Raw genomic sequence first — 26,661 nt, 5'->3', positions numbered from 1 at the left:
GATCAAGAATTATTATGGAGATAAGTTATTTTTCCATTTGATTGAATTGAAAAGAGTTGTTAGTACAGAGTCTTGAGTTGAAGGCATCAAATTGCAAATTTTCTTTTAAGGTTACCTCTACTTGCACACCCTGCCTTTTGAGGTGACTTTAATGTTGTCATATCAACATTACTAGGTATTGTCTTGAGTTGAAGGCATCAAATTGCAAATTTTCTTTTAAGGTTACCTCTACTTGCACACCCTGCCTTTTGAGGTGACTTTAATGTTGTCATATCAACATTACTAGGTATTCATATGTAGATCAAGAATTATTATGGAGATAAGTTATTTTTCCATTTGATTGAATTGAAAAGAAATCATAGCCCACAAAGTCTCGTGTTCAAGGTATGCAATTTTCCGTAGGCAACATTATCGAAAGCAGCAGCAACAACATATCTAGTGGAATCCTACAAGTGGGGTCTGGGGAGGGTAGAATGTATGCAAACATTACCACTATCTCGTGGAGGTAGAGGTTGTTTCCGAATGCTCAAAGGTCCGTTGGTATTTAATGAAAAAAGGCGCAAACATATATATATATAGTCCAAGAATAATAATTATAAGCATGAATAGAAAATAAATGAACAAAGAAATTGAAAAAAGTTAAAATAAAGTGATATATCAATTGTTTAGTGTTTCTTCTAAAGAGGCTCATTATTGTCAAGAAAAAGTATGTCATAGAACCTTAATGATGAGATTGAAGTGCTCATTAAGCAAGGTGAAATGTTCTACATGTTTTGAGCCTCACTTTAGGGCTTAAGCACGCCTTTGACAATATTGTGTATTAGTTATACACTATATTGAGTATTAAGATGTGTATCACTATTTACTAATATCATTGATTTCTAGGTATTAGCAATGTAATGGTTTTTAATGCATGCATTAACACGATTAAAGACCCATTTGCCCCTCAAAACCTTTTTTACATTTTTTCCACCATAAATCATAATAGTGGAGGTATCTTTGTAAATAATTTTTTTATGCAATGCATGCTATTTTTAATACATCAAACTAAATAATGCATAAAAAAAATCTATGTATAATTAATGTAAGCATAACTAATACATGCATTGTTAATGCAAACATTATAACTACACTCTAATTAGTATTATTTTTATACACTGTACCGAACTTCCAAACTTCATGTTGTCATGTCAACATTAGAAAACATTATGGCAAGATTTGTAATGGAGACAGGTCTTTAACTGACAGTACCTTAGTTTGTTTTGTCATTTCATTTTTCTTTTGGCCCAGTTAACAATAAGCAATTGCTATCGATTTGCTAAGTAAAAGGTGTTCAGGCAGACACTATGGTATAAAATATGAAATATGCCATAAGGAGCACAATCTTGTAAACAATACTAAGATGAATTACGTAGAAATAGTTTTCTAGCCCTTTACAAATTATTTTTTTTAGTTTTATGGTCTTCTTAAAAATACGAAATGACCGTTATATAATATTCAAATTGGAAGAGATCTCATTTCCTGGATGAATTATGTGGAAGGACATCAACTGATGAAAGTTGTCCTGGTCCCTGCCTGTATTCCACTGAGTTCCATTATCCTTGCTATAATAGTATGTTGTATGATGGCAGTAGAAGTCACTTTGTTGCTCGAATTCTTCAAAAATGTCGACATGTGCATGTAGAATCCTCCAAAATAGTTTATTTTTGGAGGATGTGACATGGTTACACCTGCATTTTTGGAGAGTCCGGACAACAAAGGAGCTAAAAGAAACAAAGATGACAGCATTTGGATCCAGGGAAGGGGACAAGTAAAACAACTAGATGTAGACTGAAGAAACATTCATGGTCCCTGCCTATATTCCACTCAGTTCCATTATCCCTTGCTATAGTATGTTGTATAAAGGCAGTAAAAGTCACTCTGTTGATCAAATTCTTCAAAAATGTCGATTGGAGGAACCAAACGGGTGTTTTGGAAAGTCAACATAGGAACTAAAAGGAGAAAAAGATGACAGCAATTAAATCCAGGGAAGGGGACAAGTAAAACAAATAGATGTAGACTGAAGAAACATATTTTCAGTTCTCACTCTTTAAATTGTAGAGTATATATATGTGCAAAATTTACAAAGTCGAATCCCACAGACTATCAAATCAAACAATAACGTTTGAGGATCGTCACACTCTGCTACCTACTACAACGCTATCCAACACGAACTTGAACTCTTACAACTCGAATGATACAAAAATTACAAGCAACTGGAATTATTGCCTCATTTGCACAAGTAATTTGATGGGAAAAATCAAAGAGAGAAACTGTGTAAAAAAAATAAAAAATGCAAAACCACTCTCATTCACTCGCCACAATAATAACCAAAAAATAATAAGAAGAATTGTAAACTCTTTTCCTACTTCCTGCTTCCAGCTTTTCGCTTCATTTCAGCAGTCATGGCCTGTCTGCCATTCCGCTGATTGTGGCTAATTCCACTTGTCTGTCGTGATAGTGGAGGCCCTACTTTATGAACCACATTCCTAAAATAGGCAGTGAACAAATTAGTATTAAAAGATTGCTATTTGACTACTGTTCTGTTACAAGAAGCATCTTACTTTTGAGATACAAATAAACTACAAAGTGATTGGGATTAAGACTAACCTTGATTCTGGTATCTTTCCCGGTTTTGTATTTGGTTTTTGTATCTTTGAGCCATTCCCACTACTAGGGAAAGTGTTAACTTTTGAATTATTGAATTGCCAAAGCAAATCTGGCTCCGACGAATCACTGGTAGTGGCATCAAACTCATCTAAATCTTCAGTAGCAGTGATGTCAAAGTGATTGCTCATTTGGAAAAGATTACTTGTTTTTTCTTGGTATACTTTAGATGAATCTGAAAGATATTTCTCATAAAGTACATCCGAGCCATTGCCTTTTTCGGATTCCCAACATCCAAACAGGTTTCCAACTCCACGGGCAGCTTCCTGTTTGTTCACCATGACCTTGTCTACCCACTCACCTGAGCTCATGTTAATATCATCTTCTACATAGTTTTCGGAAGGACTGCTAACAGGTGGCCAGGGAGAGGAATTTCCTAATAACTCATCAAGATCAAAGCTTTGCCTCCTTTGTCTGGATGCAGAATTACTAGAGACCTGCAAATTAAAGTAAATTATAATATGTCAAACACGATGATAACTGCATGTATCAAGATGGAAGCTTATAAGAATCATTAGGAGCTATTTCGTTGTATTTCCATATTTATTATTTAACTATATAGCAATAACTCCACAAAACATTTATAGATTCAGATACTTTTCACGAAGTAATTCAGATTCTTATTAATATGAAGAGCACGATGGAAATACCATTAGTGTACTAGACCTCAGTAAAATATTCTTCTGCTAAACAGGAAGGGGTCTGCAATTTATCCTTAAGCGATTGAACTCAATTCTGTCGTAGAGATTTTACCTCTCTGTTGCCTACATCCTCCACTGGTCTCCTCTGGATGTTTGAATTCCCCAACATCTCTCTCCCTTGTAGATTAGATTGAAAAGGTGATGACTGCAAGCCACCTGGACTGCTAGTAACCTTATAACTCATGGAGACCGGTTCCGTCTCTTTTCTTGCCAAGGCAGCTTTCAGACTAGCAATCTGATGAAAATAATCATACGTGAGCATGTATACATGGACTACAAACTCGTGCTATAATAGAAAGAAGGAATGATTGATGGTGGGGGAAGAGATATGGTGTACCTGTTCTTTGAGCTCTTTGACATCTGTAGTGTCTTTATGTACTCGGGCAGCACCAAGTTCAACAGTAGAAACACGTTCTGCAAATTTAAGTGTGCTAATTGTTTCTCCTATGGCATCAGGTTCAGGACTTATGTGAACAAACATCAATGTTTTGGCTTGCCCACCTAAAACGAATGACATCCCAAATCATATTTTTACTTGAGAGAAAGAAGAGAACCTCATTAAGATACAAGCTTTGATCAGTTAATATATGCCCTTACCTAGTGAGTCTTGAAGTAGTTGTGTAAGTTTGCTGTTACGATATGGAACGTGTGCGTTCTTTTGCGCCAGGGCAGAGATTACATCACCTAATGCTGAGAGAGACTTGTTAATGTGCTGTGCCTCTTTAAGTCTATCTCCTGTTACTTCAGATTTATCTACTCTCTCACTTCCAGCAAGATCAACCAAATGCATACAGCCTCGAAGAATGGCTCCAGAAGTCAAGTCTCTTCCTTGGACATGAACAGTTAGGCAACTGCAGGCCAAAAAACAAGACAGTTCTCATTTTCATTTGAAGTTCTTGCAAAGTACTAGAAAGTAATCAAAGAAAGACGGAATATCCATCACACCTGTGAGAGCGGCTACTGCGGTCATTGAGTGCTGTTGCACTCACTGCACGATTCCTTTGTCCAAGATTCATCAAATCAATGACGTCAGAAGTTGAAGCCACACGAACCAGACTTGCATCTGGTACTGTTAGTCCTTGAGAAGCACTACGAATTTCTAATGTAACAATAGGTTAAGGAAGACGGGAAGTAAAAGACTGAACAGTGGATTAATAATAATTCTATTGCTTACCATAAAGACATTGAGAAGTTAATATAATTGGGACTCAATATAAGAATGTCCTTGCATGTATATATTAGACTAGTTTTTGAGCACTTTGCACGTGTGTTTCATGTGAATTTTTATAGATACGTTAGGATGACTAAAATTTCATGGAAATATATATGTAAATTGTAATGAATAATAAAATGCAACAATTACAAAATAAGAATAAAGACTTACGGCAATAAAACATTCATAGAAAATTAAATTAAGAAATCCAATAGAGAAAAAAAAAGACAAAAAGAAACAGATTTAGGAAAAAAATACAATGTACACATTATTCTTATAAGACTGATGTATAGATGAAAAAATAAGTACAAAATTAATACATAACTCTCTGAGTTCTTATCGACTCCTTCCATATCCTATCAAAATTCAAGAGTCTTCTTCATCTACTTTAACTATAGAATAAAGAAAATTAAAGTTAGCAAACCATGTAGAAAGAACAACTAAAAGTTCTTATCATGTAATTAAGCATCAATGAATTTAAATTTGTGAAGCTAGTCATTCTTTAATAATAATCAAGAGGACATTATCAATGTGTGTGTCTCCATTTTGCAGATTTGCACCCTTTAAATTATTAAATTTCGTTATTTATCATAAAGGATAATACTTTATCCACATAAATTATATTATTTATGAGAGGGGTTAAGGAAAAAGTTATGAGAAGAGGAAAAGTATAGCAATTTAGGTAGAGGCATTTTTTTTTAAAAAAAAATTATTATTATTATTATATACATACAGATTATATATTATAAATATTAATAAATTAGATATTTTATTAGGAATTAATCTTAGGAAGTCTAAAAGTCATTAACATTTTAATTAAACTTATACAATCAAATATTTAAATATTTTATAACAATTTAATTTCTAGAAGGGGTAAAACCGCAATTCAACTTTCAACTTTTTTTGTTCACGCTTTTAGTAATATATGATAGTCAAGTTGAGAAAAGCTTCAAAGATCATAAAAATGTAATTGAAAAGAACTGAAAAGGATATCTTTTGTGTACACCATCAGAAACAAGGAGATCCCTGACTTGCTCATTATATATCTCAATCATTTGCACAGACACATCATAGAGGAAGGTGTCCTTTCTTTGCTCTGCAAGAAGGAACAAATCGCCTAATGCCCTGTAGTTCACCCCTTGGCTTTGTTCTGTAAGATCCTTAGGCCCCGTCTGAATAGAAATTTACAACTTCTTAGCACGTAAAAGAGGGAAAATATGACAATAGTTGTACCTATGAAAAAAAATTTATCTAACCATTGTGTAGGTTTTTCCTGATCCAGTTTGACCATAAGCAAAAATGCACACATTGTACCCATCCAGAACTGATCTAATCAGTTGCTGCGTGTCTGAAAACACCTCTCCTGCCACACAAAATAAGTAGAGAAATGTAAAAGGTGAACAACCAAAATCGAGAAGAAAATACGCCATGAAGAGAGCTACTTGATGCTAAAATTAAAGTATACATGACATTTTAAGATTGGTCTAACCAACCTTGAGTTACGGAGGGTCCAAATACTTTATTGAAATTGAAAGACTTGCGTCCTTTCCCATTCTTTGATGGAACACCTATTGTAATGCTACCATCGTCTATATGATCCACATTACTGATATAACTTGATTGCCCAGGCAAAAAGGGTCTTACTCGACAATAAACCCTTATGCTTCCTGAATTGGAGCACAAACAAACAACCTTTTCATTTCAAAACATGTATGAGAGAATGAAGATGGACAAAGTCGGATGTTCCAATAAAGATACCTTTAAGGTCTTGCACTTGATTGTAAAGCCTGCGATTTTCTTCAAGAACTCTATGATAACCAGAAGCTGCGTGTGCTAGGCCATGTACGTGCATGCCTATAATGCAGGGATATTACAAGATGGAAGCAAACTCAGCTCAAGGAATCAACAATAGAAAAGAAAGGAAAAAAAGGGGAACATTTGTCAAGTGCATTGACTCTACCAATATTTTGCATTTCCTCATGAAACTTCATTTGCATGAACTGCATACCCGCTTTCGTAGTCAAAAGAGTTTGCTTCAGGTCCTGCAGTGGAACATCATTGTTCGTAAATATAGGTGGAAAATCCAAAACTTCCATGTTTGGGAGACCGATCATGCCGGGTTTTGATTTTTACCTTGATGTCTCGTTGCTGTTGGTCAACAAATGTGTTCTGCATCATGTGCCTTCTTTGAAGTTCCCCATTGACGATGCGATTCTCTTCTTTCATCAGTGTTACGGTTCTTTGGTCAGTCTAATTGAGAAAGGGAAAAAAAGTAATGCGCAAGTATGAGTGATCCTCTATTCTACATTAAAAAAATACCTTTATGATTGATTACCTAGTGATTTGCAAAAATGAGAGGCATTACCTTTGTGCTGGCCGAAGAATGTTTCTGAAGGAACTTGTTACCACAGGAAACTGCCGAGTCCTTTGGAGTTATTGCTTTGTTCTGATGGAAGGTTATCCAAATACAGTGTCAGAGAAGAAGACAAAGGGTGATAACAAATTCAAAAAGGTGGAGAAGCCATTATATGTTCTGTTTTGGTAGAACATGAGATATACTCAAAAGGCATCAAATGACATAATCCAACAAAAACACGTTTAGACAAGTGTGGCGCCCAAAGAGAGAGACTCGAAGAACCAATCAGTTGTGACTACCAAATATAACATTGCTGTATCTTAATAGAAGTAAACTTACCAATTGAATTTGGCTTGTAATCCGCTGCTCAAACTCCTCAACAACCTTATTCAGCACTGACTCCACAAGCTGCAGCAAGTACACCATTGCGGTATCTTAGAACAACGACACTAGATACCAACATGCAATGCAATATAGTGGCAAATTACTTGATATAAGTCTACCCTGATTAACATTACTCTTTTTCTTAGTTCACCTTGTAATTTGGTCAGTAATTCTCTTGAAAATGATGCAGGAGCAAGAAAATTGAGGCTTGGACAAGAGTTTCTTTCGCAACTACAAGAATCTAGAAGGAAAATTTATCTGAATACAGTAAGAAATTTACTGCATTCCAACTTACATTAGGAACTTCTTCAGGCTTCTTATCAATCAGAATTGCACGAACAAGGTTGCTTAAGGAAGAGCTGGACTGTAAAGAGAAGATTTAATTGATGAATCATGTCATTGATCCGTTATTGCCAAAGCATATAATGTTCGTCTAGCAGATTCTACCTACCATTTTGTTACTTTCAGCCTCAGTGCATACACCATTCGTGGATTTTTCATTCATTGACATACTCCTTGAGAGAGAACTTGAGAATGGCTCAGAATTTTTGCGTACAAATTGTTTTGCTGATGTTGTGGATTTTACATTTCCACCAAATTTCCAGACTCCAGTCCCACCTGTCTGTTTCCACTCGCTGTAGGCTTTAAGTCCCAAAACACAGCTGACAACCCTTGACGATTTTCCACCCTGATAATTATATTTTTTTTAAATGCAGCTTTATCAATGAAGGTGACTCCATATAAGCAGCAAATCCAATTCACAGTCGTGAGAATGACAATACATCACCACTAAGACTCAAAAACCTTGTCTTTAAATTTCTATAAAACGTACCAAAATTTCAGTAAACAGGTAACAAACCTTGCACTACTATTAGTAATAGGTTATTTGGCAATTTGGCTAACATTAAGGCACTATACTAACCTGTTCCAAATCAGATGCCTCAAAAGAAGGAATCCCCAACTCTTGTGCAGCAACCAAAAAATTACGGACATTCTCAAAGTATTGGTATGCAGACAAGGCTGCTCCATCAGGAATAAGTGCAGAGTCAACCGGACTTTCAACAACCTGCAGTTGTTGATCAAGATCAGTTTTGAAGGTAGAAAGATAACAATTCAAGTCCAACAAACTATGAAGATTTTCTTGGTTATAAATCGATCGAGCTGAATGACAAAGGATTCATATAGACGACTGCAACTATTTTGGGGCTTAGACATTTGATTAATTGGTTGCACTGGTGTGGGGGGATGGAAATGTTTTGGATTGTATTTTACCTTGGACACAGCTCCAGGCTGCATTTTATTAAGTACATTGCAAAGAATTATTCCACTCCTTAAGCCAAGCCTGAAGTCTTCCTCAGAAGGCTCAGCTGGTAAATCTTTTGCTCCCACAAATCCCACCACCTTTCTCAGCCACGCTGCTGCTTCATACCTCCTTGTTGCTACAAATAAAGATTTATTTCGATATCATTCCTTATAAAGTAGAAAATAAGCAGTCAAAGTAATGTCTTCTCAACAATAAGATGCTGAATTGTGTCATTGTGTGAACCATCTCAATTTAAAAGCTTAAGCTGTTAAATATTCAACACTTCTATTTACTTATTTTTGGCCCGCAATATTAACAACATTAAATCAGTTTCAAATCCATGCTCCTCTTAATCTATTAAAGAATGAGCTGACTGAGTACATATAAACAGGTCAGTAACAATGAATCTCCAACCAAAACACAATTGGATCCCAATTACACTGTGCATATAGGTAAAAAAAAGCCTTGTGAATATTTATTGGCCCAAATGGACTCAATACTTGAATTAGCCACAAATGAAGAAATTGCAAACTGGTAATTAGCAAGAAGGAGCATTAGAAAGTTACCTGCTTCCTCTGCTCGTCGGGCATCCAAATCAAGATTTCTTGATCTACTTCCATGCTGCTGAAGAACATCTTCCACCACAGATGCCACAGAGAAAGACAATGCACCATCAGCAGCCATTCTTGTTTAAATATGTATCAAAACCGTTAAAGAAGGGATTTTTGTGTCAACTACTTTGAAACCAAGCCCTCTAACATCAAAATTCTCAATTCTCCAGTAAAACAAGACAACCCCAGATATAATCCTTTTCAGAAAAAACCCAAATGTGATGATTCAAACTCAGCTTTTTATGGCAACAAACTTGACATCAAAATTCTCAAGCCTCCAACATATATCTTTTGAGAAAAAACCTCAAATGTGATGATTCAGACAGAGCTTTTTATTGGAACAAAATTTGAAACTACACCCAATAACATCAAGATTAGATTTTTATGGTAAAAAAAACCTGAAAGCAAGCCTCCAACATCATAATTCCAATTCTCCAAGGAAACAAAACAAACCCCAGATAATTATTTTGAAAGAAAAAAAAAATGTCTCAAGGCAGAGCTTTTTATTGGAATAAATTTGAAACTACACCCTTTAACATCAAAATTCTCAAGATTGGATTTTTATGGAAACAAACTTGAAACCAAGCCCTCTAACATCAAAATTCTCAACTCTCCAAAGAAACAAAACAAACCCCACACAATTCTTTTGAGAGAAAAAAAAACACCCAAAATGTGATGATTCAAACTCTGCTTTCTACAACAAAGCAACAAATTTGAAAGTACACTTGTTCTCCAAATTGTTGGGTATACACTGGTAGTAAAATAGGCTTTATAAAATTTTCTTAAACTTTTTTAGGTTCCTATAGAGTTGTACACTACAAGCTGGTAGTATAAACTTTGGTGCTGGCCAAAATTCCCTTCTTTTTCCCCACCTCCCCTCTTTCCCTTCTCTCACACATTAAAATTAAAAGCAATAAGCTTATTTCATTGCTTTGCTTTTTTATACAAAGGAATACTATCATTTTTGTGCACAAATTTCCGAGCCTAGTTCCTAACCTCTCTCTATGCCTCTTTCTAAATTAACAATTTTATACTTCCTCTATCCACTTTTTAATTGTCATATTGTGCTTTTTGAAAGTCAATTTAACTAATTTTTAAAATTAATTAAATTATATTAATTTGATATTTTAAACAAAAAATTTAGATATTCAAAAATTATACGAAAAGTACTATAAACTCCAATTTTTTGCATATCAATATGATAAAAAAATACATCATAAAATGTTAGTCAAAGTTATTATCGTTTGACTCTAAAAAAGAACACTATGACAATTTAGAGTGGAATGAGGTAGTCAATCAAAAAAATATTTGAGACAAATAATATCCAAGTTTGGTTGTAAACCCTACTTGGTAGCACTAGAAATAGCCGATTAATGTATATTATGCGTGTTTCATATTACTTTAACTCTTATCGGTTTGACATATCCCTTAAAAAGTTTTAGTAATGGTGTATTTTTTTAAATTAACATTATTAATAAAGTTTTACATTTTAAATTTAATTATTAATATTATTTTATGTAATTATTTAATAATAAAAGTAGTATGAAAAAATATATAATATAATTCTCTTGATCGACTATTTAGCTTAAATATATATTATTATAGCCGAAAGGAACAGTATATAGCAATACTATTTTATTTTATTTTTACCTTTTTTATTTGTCACCCACCCCTTTAGATTGCTTAAAATGAGATGGACTTGTAATTATGTGTTGTTTCGATCAATTCATTTTAATTTTGTACATTTTAATTCTATTTATTTAAGTGATCTATTATTTCTTTAAGAGAGAGGTGAAATTCATTCTTGAAAACATGACAAGTTAATTACCTAATACAATAATTAATTTAACCTAATAGTGTAAATAATATTCATTATCGGTGTATAGGAATTAAACTCTTTTTTTACAATTAGTATTCTATCACTTTTTATTTTTTATTTTATTGGGAAAAAAACCATGGAAATAACACTATATAGACAAACCTTTTCCCTCCACTGATTTTTCAAATAAAAGGATATCAAAGTTTGACACTTTATTGACTATATATAATTATATCACTCTGCATGCAAAACAAGTGAGGCAATTTCTATTTCAAGTTGATGATTTGTTGGCTAAAGAAGAAATGCTAGCTTTATTTTATATGTATCATCTTTGAAATTTGCCCTTTTCTTTTAAGGTACTTCTTCTTCTTCTTTGATTCTTAATTTTCTCTTGAATTGTGTCTCTTTCATTTCTTTTTTTTGGTCATGTCTTCTATTCATGTTAGTTCACTATCTTGTGATATTTTTAAATAAAAAAAACATAAATTAGCTATAGAATTCTTCGTTGAGCTAGTATTGCTAATTACTTGCTAGCATCTAATAATATATTTTTTGTTATTTCATCGTTAAATAAAATGAACGACAAATTTATTTTTATTGTTTACAATGCATATAACATATCCAGTATAATTTCACAAGTAGGATCTGGAGAGGGTAGATTGTATGCCGACATTACCCCTTGTTTAGTGACAAAAATATTTGTTTTGTTGCTACTTCATATTTTTTAGTGACACGTAATTCCAAATTCCTTTAAATTCACAACAATAGGCCCATACTCCATAAAATAGAGTTTTGAAAAAGTAGAATGTATGTATATTTTATCCCCACCTCAAAAATAGAAATTATTTGCAATAAACTCTAGCTCGACTCAAAAATCTTTTAAACTCACTAGTGGATCATATTCCTGGTGGACAAATGCAACAATCAATAAGTTAGTTGAAGACGGTTACCTAGAAATCTAGATTTCTAGTTATTAAAAATTATTAAAAAAACTAACACAGCTAACTTTGGTTTAGTGTGCTTTACTACTTACTATATAGCCTTTTTCAGACTTTGAATCAAAGAATTGGTATATATCAATGTATATCCAAAGGTTTTTAAAACTTTGAATCAAAGATATGCTTGCTATATGTTTTTATCGTTTAACGATGTATGATTAATAACATGTACTTTATTTATGATTTTAGTCGGTAATTAACTCTTTTCTTTATGATGGTGATGTTCGGGTAAGCTTGCGTGCATTTTATTTAATTCTACTAGGTAACAATTACCTACTATCAATACAAAAATCGAGTAATTCTGTCTACTAAAATATTGACATGAAAAAAATTACCTAGAATTTTTAGATCAACTTGTATGCATACCACGTTTAATTTCATGACATACCTATTACTTCCTACCAACACAAATAACAAATAATTTTTCCTACCAAGATTTTAAACAGATAGAAAAAAAACACTTATATTTTTATATTCTGCTGAAAGTTAATCTTTGGTTTGTATTTTTTTATGGTTAAGTTATTTTATTCGGAGTAAACATTGGATTATGAGTAAGTAGTTCATGTTGGAAGTCAAGATTGGATTAAACAATGAAAAAGTAATAAGTTAGAATTATTACAAAAGAAAAAACAAATCAAAGTTAGGCCAAACTCTATTTCTTTGAAAATGGCACCAAGAAGATAGTTAAGTTAGAATTATATTGTAAAAAGAAAAAAAAAATCTTAGATATGCCAAAGTTTTTCTTCTTTGAAAATGGCATCAAAGAGAGAGAGCAAAGACAATAAAGACTTTTTCTCCACATGGATCAAAAATTATTTATTTTTGCTCATCGTTAAATATTATCAAACAAATTAATAATATGAATAGTTAAAAGTAAATATATCTATTTTAGCGTGAATAGAGGTTTTCTGATCAAGCTTTTATGGAAAAAAATAAGTATTTTTTAGTAGTAGTAACATAAGCTATTTTTTTTAATCGATTGAAAGAGTATTCCCCGTTGAATCTTGGTCAAACATAAATTGTTGTTTTAGTATTACCATAGTAGTATTTTTCAAAGATAAGCAAAAACTTAATGTTCTCCTCAATTTCAAAGGACATGATAATTAATCGAAAGATTTGGAGGTCGAGGTTTATAATAGAAGGATAGCACTTGCTTTTTGTGATTTTTTTAATTATATTTTCTTGCAATCTCAATTCGACAATTGAGTTTTCTCATAAACAATTTCTCTATTCCATAAAGATAAGAATCTATATGGGTTATGTACATTTTATCCTTCTTATATCTCATTTGTGTACAAACATTTTTTTCTTCAAATTAACATATTTTGAAAACTTGATCAAACGAGATATAATAAGATGAATAAAATATCATTTTATATTAATTTAAATATTTTAATGATAAAAAAAAAAAAGAATCGACACAAATAAACGTTCGAAAAATTCAAATAAGTGGTTCGGAACCGGAGCAAACAGGTCTGAACACCGGTCCTACAAGGAGCGTATAACGGGTCCCATTTGGCCGGTTTTTTTTCAGCCGGCTTTTTGAAAATTGTTATAATAATACCTTGTGGAACCCACATGTTTGTAAAGGTGTGTAAAATGCCCCTTAGGAAAAATTATAAACATTCCACCTCCTTAAACTCTACAAAAGGCCAAATTGACCTCAGCTCATTTGTTTTTTCCCCCTATCATATCGATTCATATTGATCTGATTAATTTGTATTTGCGTTGTTAAAGATCTATTAAAAGAGGAAAGCATTCGACATCACGAATTACTTTATTTTAGAAATCTCATATATTTTATTGTATCCTTCAATAGTTAAATCATTTAATTTGTTGATACCACCGTGTTTGATATCTGCAATGAATAAAATATATTTTGACAAAGTGATCCTGCATTCAATAATGTTCAATCTCTTTAACAAAGGTGATCCTGCATTTAGAAGGGTTCAAATTCGAATCTTCTGATCAAAGATGAAAGAGTATTTACAACTGAATCATAAATTTTATTGGTATTTTGCACCGCTAGTATAAATACTTTTTTTATTTTTCACTAGGTGTTCATTTGGTATCTCCATTGGATTTTGATCAAATTCTGATTCGTATGTTGTAGGATCCATTTATGAGCGGTGCTCCCAACATCACAAGTTGTTCCATTTCCTAAGACTCGAATTGAAAACCTTCGATTAAGGATAAAGGATCCGCAACTATCCCATCACAATTCATATTTATAATACTTTTTCACTTTCAAGCAATCATTTCTTAATTGGGCAAATATAAAAGAATCATGTTAAGTTTTTAGAATTATCCATATTTTAGTTATTTAATTGTTTTTTCCTTTTTAGCTTAATTGGTTTATGTATAGTAAAGAAGATGAGTTTATATTTTTTGTGCAAGTCATTATGAATTTCACATGGGGAGATCAATGCTTGCTGAGTTAGCCCAATCATGGTACTTCTTTCTTGTTGGTCATATCATTACAAAATTAATCAAAATAATTAATGTTTATTTAAGAATCACACAACCCCATTGCACACAGAAAAAAAAAAGAGAAAAAAACGAGAAAAATTAAATTGAAAATGTATTGGTGCACTGAAAAGTGAAAAGGGTAAAATCATTATAAATCATAATGAGAGCAAAGTACATTGCAGACAAAACCATGTTCTATGACATGAATAAAATCATATATTAAAAAAGTAAAAAACTCATTCACCACTTTTGACTAATGAAGTTTATTGGTAAAATGACAAAATATATGATTCTGTCAATTCTTGTTAGCTGAATTTAAAACATCATTGATCTCTTGCATATATATCAATTCACCTCATAAATGATTATATTAAAAATTAGGCTGGTTTTTCTGTTCAATAATAAAAGTATAACATGGGATTTTTTAAAGCTAAAAATAAAATTTTAATGGATGAAGGATAAATATATGTATTTTAACAGGTGAGGGATAAATATTACTCTCAAATATATATTTGTTGAAAAAAACATATCAGATATTTTATCGTAAAGAAGTAAATATGATCCTTTACTGAAAAATAATCATAAAACCAATTATTGAAATGGATTTAGTATTTAAATTTAAGAGTTTTGGATTAAAATTCATATATATATATCGTTAGTGAATTTCTCAATAAATTAAATATATAGAGTTTAAATTAAAGTTACTGAGTTCCAAAAGTGAATTTATAATTTGATAAATCTTTAAATATAAAAATTACTGTTTTATATATATCCATCTCATCATAATATTGAGTTCCTTTTGACTTTTGAGTTGGCCATAAATAAGATAAAGGTTTGAGTAATCCCAAGGCAAAATCAGAGAGAAAAGTGAAACTGTGATTTATTAGTATGCAATCTTCTTCTTTTTTTTGGTTCCAATTGATTTAACAATTCAATATTGGGAATTTACAGAGTATAACAAATTTAGATTCATATTATACAAACAAAATTTAATATTAGTAGCTGGAAAAATGAAAGACAACGAAATAATAGTGTGTCACAACTAGGTTTATTGTCTAAAGATAAAGCCTTTTGGAAATATCGTGTAGACTGAGGTGGACAATATGACGGTATGTTAAAGAATATTTTTGAAATAAACGGTGAAATAATAGTATCAAACCTTAAAGGCGTAAATACTCGGAAAAAAAATAGCATGTCAATTTTCGTAATCATAAATATTAGGACGATGTGGGTGCATGTCACATTGTTAACTTCCACATAAGCCGGGAAAATGATTGATCATGTGAAACTTAGATGTATAAGGAGAAAATTAATACGAAAAGTTGAAACTTTTGATTAAGAGTGAAGAGATTTTAATCATTATCGATATAATATTATTGGAAGTGGAGAGAATGGCAGCATGGGTTGTGTCTTTCACTTTTTATTATCTAAAAAAAAAAAAACAGGTGGTCCTCATTTTATTCCTTGTAACATGATCATGAAAACCATGGCACTCCATATAAACTTTTCTTTAATTAATAATTATTCTAATTTCTTTTCATTTTCTAATGAATAAAGGGGCCATAAAACTTGAGTATAGTAGAAGGAATCCAACCAAACTACAAGCTGTCAATTTGGGTACTATATAACTTAATTTTAGCCCTTTATTTTTATTATTATATGTTTTTATATACATAAATAATCACTATACACTTGAAGGTTTAGGTTCGAAAATCCTTTTTCTCCTTGCACGTTTTGACTGAACATATAGAATATCGATCGATAATATTATTTCCTATAAAATTCACTTAATTACATATACTAAATTTTATTGTATATTTCACATATTCAAAATCTCGTTCGAAAATAGATTATTTGAACTAAATTTTAGTCTTGGTGAGTTTCAATTATTTGTTTGTTGTAAAACAATACTACAAGTAAATATAGGTTTTATCTTATATAAATCTTAGAAAATTTGTATTAACAATAAATATCGAAAGTCGTTTTTTTAGATATACAGAGACATCATATTCTTGCCGGATTTAAATGAATCCCTATTATTTCAAGGGATTATTTTATTTGAAAAACATGTTAACTAATATATTTTCAGAATTTGAGGATGCTTTTATTTTGTTGTTAATCACTTGAGAGTCAGTCAGTTTCCACAAAAATTGTTTATAAATGCAAATTAAGTTTGATGGCTCTAGGTTGTAGCTGAAATGACCATAAAAATCTGTACAAGCCCTCAAGATACCTGAGCTTCCCAAATATCCATTAACATTGAGTTTTAAGAAACTATTTAAAAGCTTATTCCAATAAATAACTTGGCTAGTATGCCAATATAGTGTCAGATTCCATTCCAAAAAGTAGGGAAGGACAACTTCAACCAACCAGTTAGTGGAAAATATATATTTACAAGTTTGGTGAATAATATACATGTTGATGTTGTCATATCTGACACAACATCTACACTTGCACAAAATAAATGGTTCATAGTCTCCTGACTATGATTACTACAACAAGAACAAATGGATAACTTTAAGCTTATCATCTCTGGAAAGTTTATTATGGAGCATAACAAAAGGAAAGTTGTAATTTTTACCAGATCATCCTAACAATGAAGGAAGTATTTTTGTGGAGTTAATATCTTAAAAGGTCACTCAACTATTAGAATTGATGTAATAAAGTCATTGAACTTTGTTTTATATCACTCAACTTAAGATTTTTATCATTAAAAAAGAAATCTAACATGATAAAATGAATTGTTTTTGTAAATAAATAAAATTAAAAGAAAAACCATTTACACTTCTTCTTGGAGAAAAATTACTTGGATTAAAAAGGTATCGTGCTTTCCTTTGGGATTTTGTTATGTGCCCTCAAAAAATTTACAGTTTATTTTGTGCAATTATAATGTATGAATTTAGATTTTCTGTTAAATTTCACGTCTCCGTTTCTTTTATAAATTGTTGTTCAACTTCTTCTTTTTGTGTGTTTCTTTAATTTATTCACCAAAAAGAGACCTTCGAAAAAATTTCAGATTATTCATGTTATTCTTCTTAAATAATGACTTTCTTCTTACAAAGTATGAGGGTTTAATTTGCCTAAATATTATGAAAAGAAAAAAGAAAAAATATAACAGTAAACACATTTTATGAACATATATGCTAACATGAAATCTCTGACTCCAATCTTAATCAAAAGTTAAATTGTAAGGTTATTAATATTATCTTATATAAATTTAGTTGTCCATTTATGTGAGTCCATTGTTTAAGAAGAATTTTAACATGGACAATATTAAAGAATCTTCCGAAGGCCATCTTTTATGAGAATTTTTGTGGAAATAGAAAAAGAAAGCGAGAAGAGGTATAATGGATTTTCTTTAATTTTATTTATTTATGCGTTTTATGCTTCAATACATACAAAAATAATTCATTTTATCATGTTAGATTTTCTTTTAATGATAAAATTTGGTTGAGTGATTTTGGAAAATAAAAACCTTAAATTGAATGATTTTTTGGATACAAAGCAAAGTTTAACGACTTTGTTACATCAATTCTAATAGTTGAGTGACATTTTAGGATATTAACTCTATTTTTGTGCTTTCTAACTGTGTGCCAAGCTATTTTACTAGAAAAAAATCCACTAAAACTGATAGTCCAAATAGATCTACCCTGATGAATATCTATTTCAAGGATGAATGATGTTGACAAGTCAATACACAATATATCAGGTATGTCATTAGAAGAACATCACAATTCACACTCAAAATATATACTGTATGTTTATTACTCTTCTCTTTTAATTTATGACAAACTATCTTTTATTACTTGTTCAAAAAAAAAAAATTATATTTTTATAATTAAAAAGAATTTAATTTTTTAATAAAATATTTCATGTTTATTTTAGACCACATATTTTTTTTTAAAGTAGTTCATAATTAATTTATGTCAAATCAATGCACGATGCTTAAATAACTCACTTAATAGGGAGTAATTGACTATTCCTTTAATTTGATTCTTTGAGGTTTCGTATTGAATGTATTTGTTCTATTGTTGATTTGTAAACAGGTGTCAGTTTGTGCCACAAATGATCTTTCTCAACAACATATTCAAATACATGCATATAGTAGGGATTACAATAATTACAACGTCATGTAAAAATTAATAATTGTAAATTATGACAACGATAAATAGACGATAAAGAAAAATATACTTTAAAAAACACAATATATTAGTATGGTACTGTTTTTACTATCTACTATTGATATATAATTGTCCCTTTTGTTTATGCGTCTTTTCCATTATTAGTATAAGGTATTGATGGATGATGTACAATTGATAGAAAGATTGCAACTTGCAAGGATAATTAATATTGAATTCAAAATACAATCATTATACTTGATAAATTATATTGATTTCCTGATATAAATTTGAGTTAGTTTTTGGAGTGTAAGTTCTATTTAAGATTTATTTAACATGATATTAAAGTCAGATTCATTTCATATCATCATTTGTCCAATGTTGGGCCCTATCATATTTTATCCACAGTCCAAGATATCCAATCTTGGGCATACGGGAGGGTGTTGACTCCCACATAAAATAAGATGAGGTTAATTGGTTTCCTTTTATTAATTTGAGCAAAACTCGATCCATTATGAGCTAGTTTTTGGTATTGGAATTAGGTCCAAAATCTATTTAACAATGTACAAAGAAAAAACGACAAAAAAGAAACCATAACTAAAAAAATTCTCCCCAAATAGAAATTAAACCTATCACTAATCAGCTAACTACCAACAACTCTAAGCTACTCAGGACAAGCAACTTAATGTTGGAAGTTGAATCTCGTTCTGTGGACCAAACAAACATAACCTATTTTCCTCGAAAAATATTTTTCTTCATACCTCACACACCCTTAATATTATAATAATCTATTTATCTCACTTTTAGTCCAATTAATCAAATAACTATATAAAAATACACCCATTTCCTAAATATACATAATAACAACCATATATCCAGTTTAATTTCATAAGTGAGGTCTGAGAGGAGCTGGGTTGTGTATCCTTACACATTACCCCTACCTTGCAAGGTTGACAGTCTGTTTCCATTGACGGAACAAGAATTTTCACAATAATTTTTAAAAAAGGTAAACACACACCAAAAAAAAAACTAAGAGAATTCAACCTGTACTATAATTGTGTGTAATATTTCATGGAAGCCTCGACCCAAAAAGAAAAAGAGAAAACAGAAGGAATTGGAATGAGAAGAGTATAAAAGCATCACTAACTGAAATAACGGAACCCCACAAGGATGAGTTTTGAGAGTTATGAAAAAAGAAATGGCCGCGCAATGTCAATGGCAACCCACTAGTATTTCAACAACATTGAAGAAAGATGGTACATGCAAACAACTTTCAATTAACAGAGGCAGAATAACTTTTTGTAATTGGAGATCAAAGTACCTGTTCCCTTCTCCAATGACTGAACAATGTTGCACCAGCACAACTACTTCTTTTCCAGTTTCATCAGCGTCTGCGAGGAAGATCAAGTCACAAAGAGGAGATCATCAATATGAATTAGTGAATGAGAATGGATGGAAAGTCACAAGAATGAATGAGACTACTGAACAAGAGATGATGAGGGAAGTTGCTGTCGTTCGAGCTAAAGCCTTCTCTCAACCTATTCCCTTCTCCAAGTACTTACTCTTTCAGGTTCTTGATTTTTCATCTTCCCCATTCTTTATTTTCTTTTTTCTCTCTGTTTCTAGCATCATTTTAGGAAAAACAGAATGATGATCATATATTGTTCTCTGTTATGTAGGATGAACAACTTTCAAGACTTGTATACAAACTGAAGAATTATAAACCAGACAGGTAAAAATCATTTATTTTCTCTTCTGTTATACAGTTCTCTCCTTCTTGTTGAAAAAATCTAAACTATGCTTCAGTCACAAACAAGAAAATCTAACTGCATTATGAACAATATCTAATTTAGATATGATGGTCTCCATCATTTCTAATCAAGCTCATATCATTATTATCAGTTTCTGAAATAATTGACTAAACAGGTATGCATGTTTAGTTGCGGAGGCCTCAACTGACACCCCTGAGGTAAAACAACAAGTTGTAGGAGTGGTTGATGCTACAGTATATAGCGATGATGATGTTCTTCAGTACCTTCCGGGAGGAACAGAATATATCTATATTTCTGGGATTGCTGTATTGAACAAATTCAGGTTCACGATTCAATCGGATATTAATTCCTATGTTAAATGAATGTAGAGATGAGTTATGTGTGCCTTTTATGCTAACACAGACCTAAAATTGCAGGAGGCAGAAAGTTGCAACTGCGTTGCTCAAGGCTTGTGATGTTCTTGCAAGATTTTGGGGGTTTGAATATCTAGTCCTAAGGGTTAATGAGGATGATTTTGGTGCTCAACGTTTGTATACAAATGCGGGTTATAAAGTAGTTTCAGGTGATGCTACATGCATGACAAAGTGGATTGGTCGAAGAAGAAGAGTACTTATGATTAAACAGGTCTCACATGGATCAGCCTGAAACCAAAATTCCAATTCAAATCAGTGTTTGATCTTCAGGAAAGAGTCTTTCCTTGTGACTATTTTGCTTTTTTAAATTCACTTACATATATAGCTGACTGCTTTGTTGTTCTAGCCTCATTATATCAAGTACCTTAACCAGATATAGTTGTCTTTTATAGAAGGCGTTTGGCGATAGATTTCATGTAGAAGAGAATAATATTGTTCATGTTTGAATGTACTTTACATACAACTTCAAAAGTGAAAAGTAGTTGAAAAACAAGTTTACCAAATTCTCGTGGACTGGCCATACGACTCTGAGGTTTGACTTTCCAAATGACTTGTTTAAAACAACAAGATTAGGACATTTTGGTACCTCCTAACTGATAGATGAAAATGGTGAAGAATGAACTGAGACTATTACAGCACAAGAAAGCTCTTCACGAATTCGATCCACCTGTTGTTGTGACATTTCCACTCCTTTCTTTTCTCCTTTTCGAGGGGCATTTGGCCCCGTTTCTGCTAGATGGTGCTTGTTACATGTTGAGATTAAACTTAGTCTTAATGGTACACTAAACATTAGGCAGAAGTGTATAGTTTTGAGTAAGGAATGCAAATAGGTCCAAATCAAACAAAAAGGAGATTGAAAATTCATAGTATGGACTAACAAGTTTGGATTGAAGTGTCAATATTGAATAGGCCTAATGATGGACAAAGGCAGGGCAAACAAACCAAGTCCAGGCTCACTATCACCCTCTCCTGTGCAGTAACACTAGCCTCACCTGTTTGACTTCCTTCCAATGCTATATTTCTAGTTTCCCAAGTGTTTCTCCACACAGCCATTGTCTGACAACTCCCTAAACAGGACCATCTACCAGTCCTTCCAAATACATAACAACAAGATTTACCAAACAGACACAGATAGAGACAAAGAAACAACTTTTTTGAGCCAAGATTAGATTTTGATGAGGACAAAAGTAAATACTCCCTGTGTTAAGTGTTTTGTGGTGTTCCTTGTATGGCTAGTTGAGAATTTGTGTTAAATAACTCTCATTCAAAATGACAAGTCTATTATATTCCGGATACGTCTATAACACCTGTGAAAGCAATTTCCCTTTCACAAAATCGAATAATTAGGCTGATAGTTAACAGTCGCCTTGGGAATTATAGTGGACTTTGTGAGGTCAATATTTATGGATTCTATTATGGATAAATACTCTTTCGTCTTTTTTGTTGAAATCAACATTTAAAATTTACGAGTATTTACAATATTTTTAAATTAATATACAATAATAACTCCATAGAATTTGTTCGACTACATAGAAAATCTTACAAAACTTATTTGGTTACACTTGTAGGTTTACTTACGTCTATTCTTAGTAGGTGTTTGGCCATGCGATACCATATCACGATATGGTATCGTGAGATGGAATCAGCGTTTAGATATGCGATTTTACGCTGATTCCATCTCATGATTCCATATTCTCCAAAAACCATGATATGGAATTATCTGGGAATTCCATATCATATATAATTCCATATCATGATTTGAGATATTTTAATACAAAATTAATTCACAAGTTTATATTTTGTTAAAACAACTCCACATTTATATCTATTAACCATTTATTTCATATGTAAATAAAATTTATAATCACATCATTACTTTTAAAATTTATTATTCTCACCAACATATAATCACTTTAACACACACCAACCGATTGTTGAGTAATAAATTTGTTCTGTTCATTTACTCCAACACTTAATTATTACTTCTACCGTTTTGTATTTATTACAACTATAGTTATACCTATCAACATTGTTTAAAGAGATAATATTTATTTTATGACTTTGCATTGTCTTGAAAGCACTATTTTTATTACTCTTACAAACATTATTTTATGAAATGCATTCTATAATGCTTCCAATTTATTTTATGTTCACTAAACTAATATTGATGTATTTTTTATTTGGTAGGATTGTGTTGGTGCAATTGATGGAACATATATAGAAAAGAGGCTCCTAAAGCGGTGCAACAATTATATCGTAATCGCAAAAGAAGAACATCACAAAATGTCTTATGTGCTTATAATTTTGATATGCAATTTACCTTTGTTGTTGTTGGTTGGAAAGATACTACACATGATAGTAAAGTACTTGAGAATGCACTTGTTGAACCAACGTTACAATTTCCATTTTCGCCACATGGTAACTTTAAATTACATCCTTAGAATAAATATTATTTATTTACACAAAACTGTCTCATTTACGTCACATATGCTTTTAGTAATTCTTTATAAAATGTTTGTTGGTAGATAAATATTATGTTGTTGATGTTGGTTTCTGAAACGCAAAATGACTTTTAGCTCCATACAAAAGACTACGCTATCATTTGCAAGATTACCGAGGAAGTGAAAGAAAGCCTCAAAATGCCAAAGAACTATTTAATTAAAGGCATTCATCTCTGCGCAATGTGATTGAACGAACTTTTGGAGCTTGGAAAACTAGATTTAGAATACTGAAACAAGGCATGAACCGTTATGATATTGATACACAAGTGAAAATTGTCATAGCTTGTGTAGTGTTACGTAATTATTTGCGAGAATACCAAAGTACTAATGAAATATTTATAGTTTATGAGCATGGAAATATAGTTGCAGATGATATTGACCAACAAATGGCTCAAAGTAACAATGTTGGTTCGTCTTCTCGGTCACATGATCGAAAAAATGCAAGTTCAACGTGAGGAAATTGTATATACTATGTGGGAGGATTATATTAAAGACTAGTACACTACAATTTATGTTTAATTTTTTATTAAATTAAAGTTAGATGAAACAATTACTTAAGTGGAGAACAAATAACTTTGTAATAATTTATTATGCGATTTTATAAATTTTTGTTTATTTGATAAGATTGAATAAACAATTGAGGCTATTTTAATAGTTTTACAACTTATGAGATTTTTATGTTTATGAAAAAACATACAACACAAAAATTCCATATGACATGTCCAAACAAAACTTCAATTTCATCTCAAGATATCATATCATGATTCCATATCGCATGGCCAAACGGGGCCTTAATCAATGGTCTTGAATTTTGAGTCCTAACAATTAAAAACATCTTTTGTGAGAAATATTTATCTCCAAAATAGACTTTTCGACATAATTTGATTTAAAACACAAAGTTTATCATAAACTATTTATATATATTAAGCAAACTTTTAATTACAATATAAAGTTGAAACCAAAAAGAAAAGCATTTATTGATTTTTATCTTATGAGGTTAATTATCATTGGTTGATTTTGTTGAGCCAAGAAGCAAAGAAAAATAACCCCTTCCTCACATAAAGTCGGGGATAAGACTGACATACCCTACCCTTCCTTTATATTTTCATGTGTAGAACTATACAAATATGTTATTATTGTTGTTTGTAAATTATGGACTTATCGTTGACACATAATTTGAGTGCCAAATTTTGTAAACCAGCACCAACGTAACACCATCTCGAGGAATCATGGACTTGTAATTTTCCACAAGCACCTTCTCATCATACTCTTTCAACTAAGGAACTTTTTAAATATAAATACATAATCCGTACCAAACTTATTTGAAATTTTACAAAATCAGACACCATATGAAAAAAATATATATATTTATTGATTTGTGGATAGTTGTTACCCCATTCTTTTCTTTTCTTGTTAGGACCTTGGGTAATCTTTTTAGTGTATACCCCACTCCACTATTGTTGCTCAAACTCCATTGTTTGTCAATTACCGTTGGCACAGAATTGGAGTGCCAAATTTTACAGCACCAGCAGTAACACCAACACCATCGCGAGCAACTAACTGTCCCTGCGCAATAATCATGGACTTGTAAATCTCGACGAGCATCTTCTCATCATACTCTTTCAATTGCCTCGTTCCGAATCCACCACCAATCCCACTACTCATACATCTCGAATTAGCAATCTTCATCATCATATTCACATACGCATCCCGCATATTCAATAACAATTTCTTCGGCGAAAATCGCCGGAGCTTCAGATTCAGCCTCGGCTTTAGATTTATCTTCCAGAACCTTCCTCTCCCCAACCCAACCCGATTCTTCCTCCTCCAACCCGACCCGTTTAGCCTCTCATACCCTCCTCTTCTCCTCCTCTTCCAGTAACATTTTAATCCACTGTACAAGCTTGGTGTTGATACTGATAGTCCTCCTTCCATTTTTTTTAGTTTTGGAAAATTAAAAAGATAATATGGAATTGAGCAGAAAAACAAGGCAATGAAATTTGGTTTTTATAAAAAAAATAGGAGAGGGAGTTGGAAGATAATGAGAAGAATATTTAATGGGGGCGCAGGTTTATGGTTAATTCGTTACCTGTATTTTTCACGGGACATTAATGGATTGTGTAAGTACTGTGTAAAAAGACGGTGATCCTAATTTTATTTCTCCAGATTTGAAGCTAAATTAAATTAATATCTCCCACGCCCCTATTGTATACATTTATTAAGAAATTATTAATAGTAGAGTAATTTTATTTTATATTTTAAATATAATATTTTGAAAAATATAATATGGAAACGATTATAACTAATGAAAATGATAAACTAGAAATTAAAAATTATCTATTATTTTTATAAAGTGGACCATTATTGTTAGACATCCCAAAATAATATAGTGGACAACTATTGTTGGACGAAGAAAGTATCAATTATTTATTTCGTACTTGTCCACTATACTATTTTGGGATATTTAACAATATTTGTTTAGTTTATACAATTGATGAATAATTTATTATGGAAGTGCTATAGGACCAGAAAATTTGGCTAGAATTTGGCCAGAAAATTAAAAAAAACTATAATATTTTTTTTATTTTAAAACAAACCGATCTTTTTTCCATTTTTTAGTTAAAAGGTATTAAAGTTAAAAGGATAAAAATGTTTAAAAAGGTAAAATATCATTCTGGCCAAAAAAAAAATTCCATTTATTATTTTGTATCTATTTTACCCTTACTATTAAATATTATTCATTTTTCAATGTTTAGATAACTTATATTTAATAGAGGTGAATTGATAAAAGTACTCATATCATTTACTAATTTTTAATTCATATGTCAAGTCAATCGTAAACAATTATTATTGAATCGAGGAAATATTAAAATATAAGTCAAAATTCAAAGTAACTTCACTCTCCAAAAGTAAAAATATACTAACAAGTTAAAGTCAGATATTTCAAAATAATGAGCATATTCAATTGATCATAAATTCTACCTCTATGGAGTCGTTTGGTTTGAATTCAAGTTATGATAGGATAAGTTATGCTAAAATTATTTTTTATTGAATGTTTGGTTTATTGTATTCAAAATAATAAATCTTAAAAACACCATATAAGTTTACAAAAATACCCTTCATGGATGTGAAAAGTAATGTATAAAAAGTGTTCAAAGGGACATTTTTGTCATTTAGTCATTTTATTCCGGGATAAGTTATCCTAGGATTACTATACCACCCATAGGAAGGGATAACTTATCCCAGTACTAATTATTAATCTCGAGATAAGTTATCCCGAACTTGCCAACCAAACAA

The 26,661-nt window shown here is 31.4% G+C and overlaps 3 protein-coding genes across 3 annotated transcripts; 1 reads left to right on the top strand and 2 right to left on the bottom strand.

Annotated features, from left to right (window-relative positions):
* Positions 1-2,055: 2,055 nt before the first annotated feature.
* LOC102597887 (kinesin-4-like) lies at positions 2,056-10,161 on the bottom strand. The gene is made up of 19 exons (XM_006355782.2): positions 9,230-10,161; positions 8,633-8,799; positions 8,283-8,426; positions 7,812-8,048; positions 7,656-7,724; positions 7,316-7,384; positions 6,986-7,066; positions 6,754-6,870; positions 6,581-6,662; positions 6,379-6,474; positions 6,114-6,287; positions 5,877-5,983; positions 5,614-5,792; positions 4,353-4,511; positions 4,005-4,258; positions 3,745-3,908; positions 3,460-3,642; positions 2,650-3,143; positions 2,056-2,528 (listed from the first exon to the last, which is right to left on the bottom strand). The coding sequence occupies exons 1-19, from the start codon at positions 9,345-9,347 to the stop codon at positions 2,405-2,407; spliced, it is 3,018 nt and encodes a 1,005-aa protein (XP_006355844.1). The 5' UTR covers positions 9,348-10,161; the 3' UTR covers positions 2,056-2,404.
* A 9,715-nt stretch (positions 10,162-19,876) lies between these two features.
* On the top strand, positions 19,877-21,095 carry LOC102604545 (uncharacterized). Its single transcript, XM_006355800.1, has 4 exons — positions 19,877-20,248; positions 20,358-20,410; positions 20,605-20,772; positions 20,867-21,095. The coding sequence occupies exons 1-4, from the start codon at positions 19,877-19,879 to the stop codon at positions 21,093-21,095; spliced, it is 822 nt and encodes a 273-aa protein (XP_006355862.1).
* A 3,397-nt stretch (positions 21,096-24,492) lies between these two features.
* Positions 24,493-25,513, bottom strand: LOC102597570 (uncharacterized). The gene has a single exon (XM_006355781.2). The coding sequence runs from the start codon at positions 25,297-25,299 to the stop codon at positions 24,850-24,852; it is 450 nt and encodes a 149-aa protein (XP_006355843.1). The 5' UTR covers positions 25,300-25,513; the 3' UTR covers positions 24,493-24,849.
* Between the last annotated feature and the right edge of the window lie 1,148 nt (positions 25,514-26,661).

The sequence above is a fragment of the Solanum tuberosum genome, unplaced genomic scaffold (genome assembly GCF_000226075.1).
Source record: "Solanum tuberosum cultivar DM 1-3 516 R44 unplaced genomic scaffold, SolTub_3.0 scf00208, whole genome shotgun sequence".
Classification (NCBI taxonomy): Eukaryota; Viridiplantae; Streptophyta; class Magnoliopsida; order Solanales; family Solanaceae; genus Solanum; species Solanum tuberosum.
This window is presented reverse-complemented; position numbering and strand designations above follow the sequence as displayed.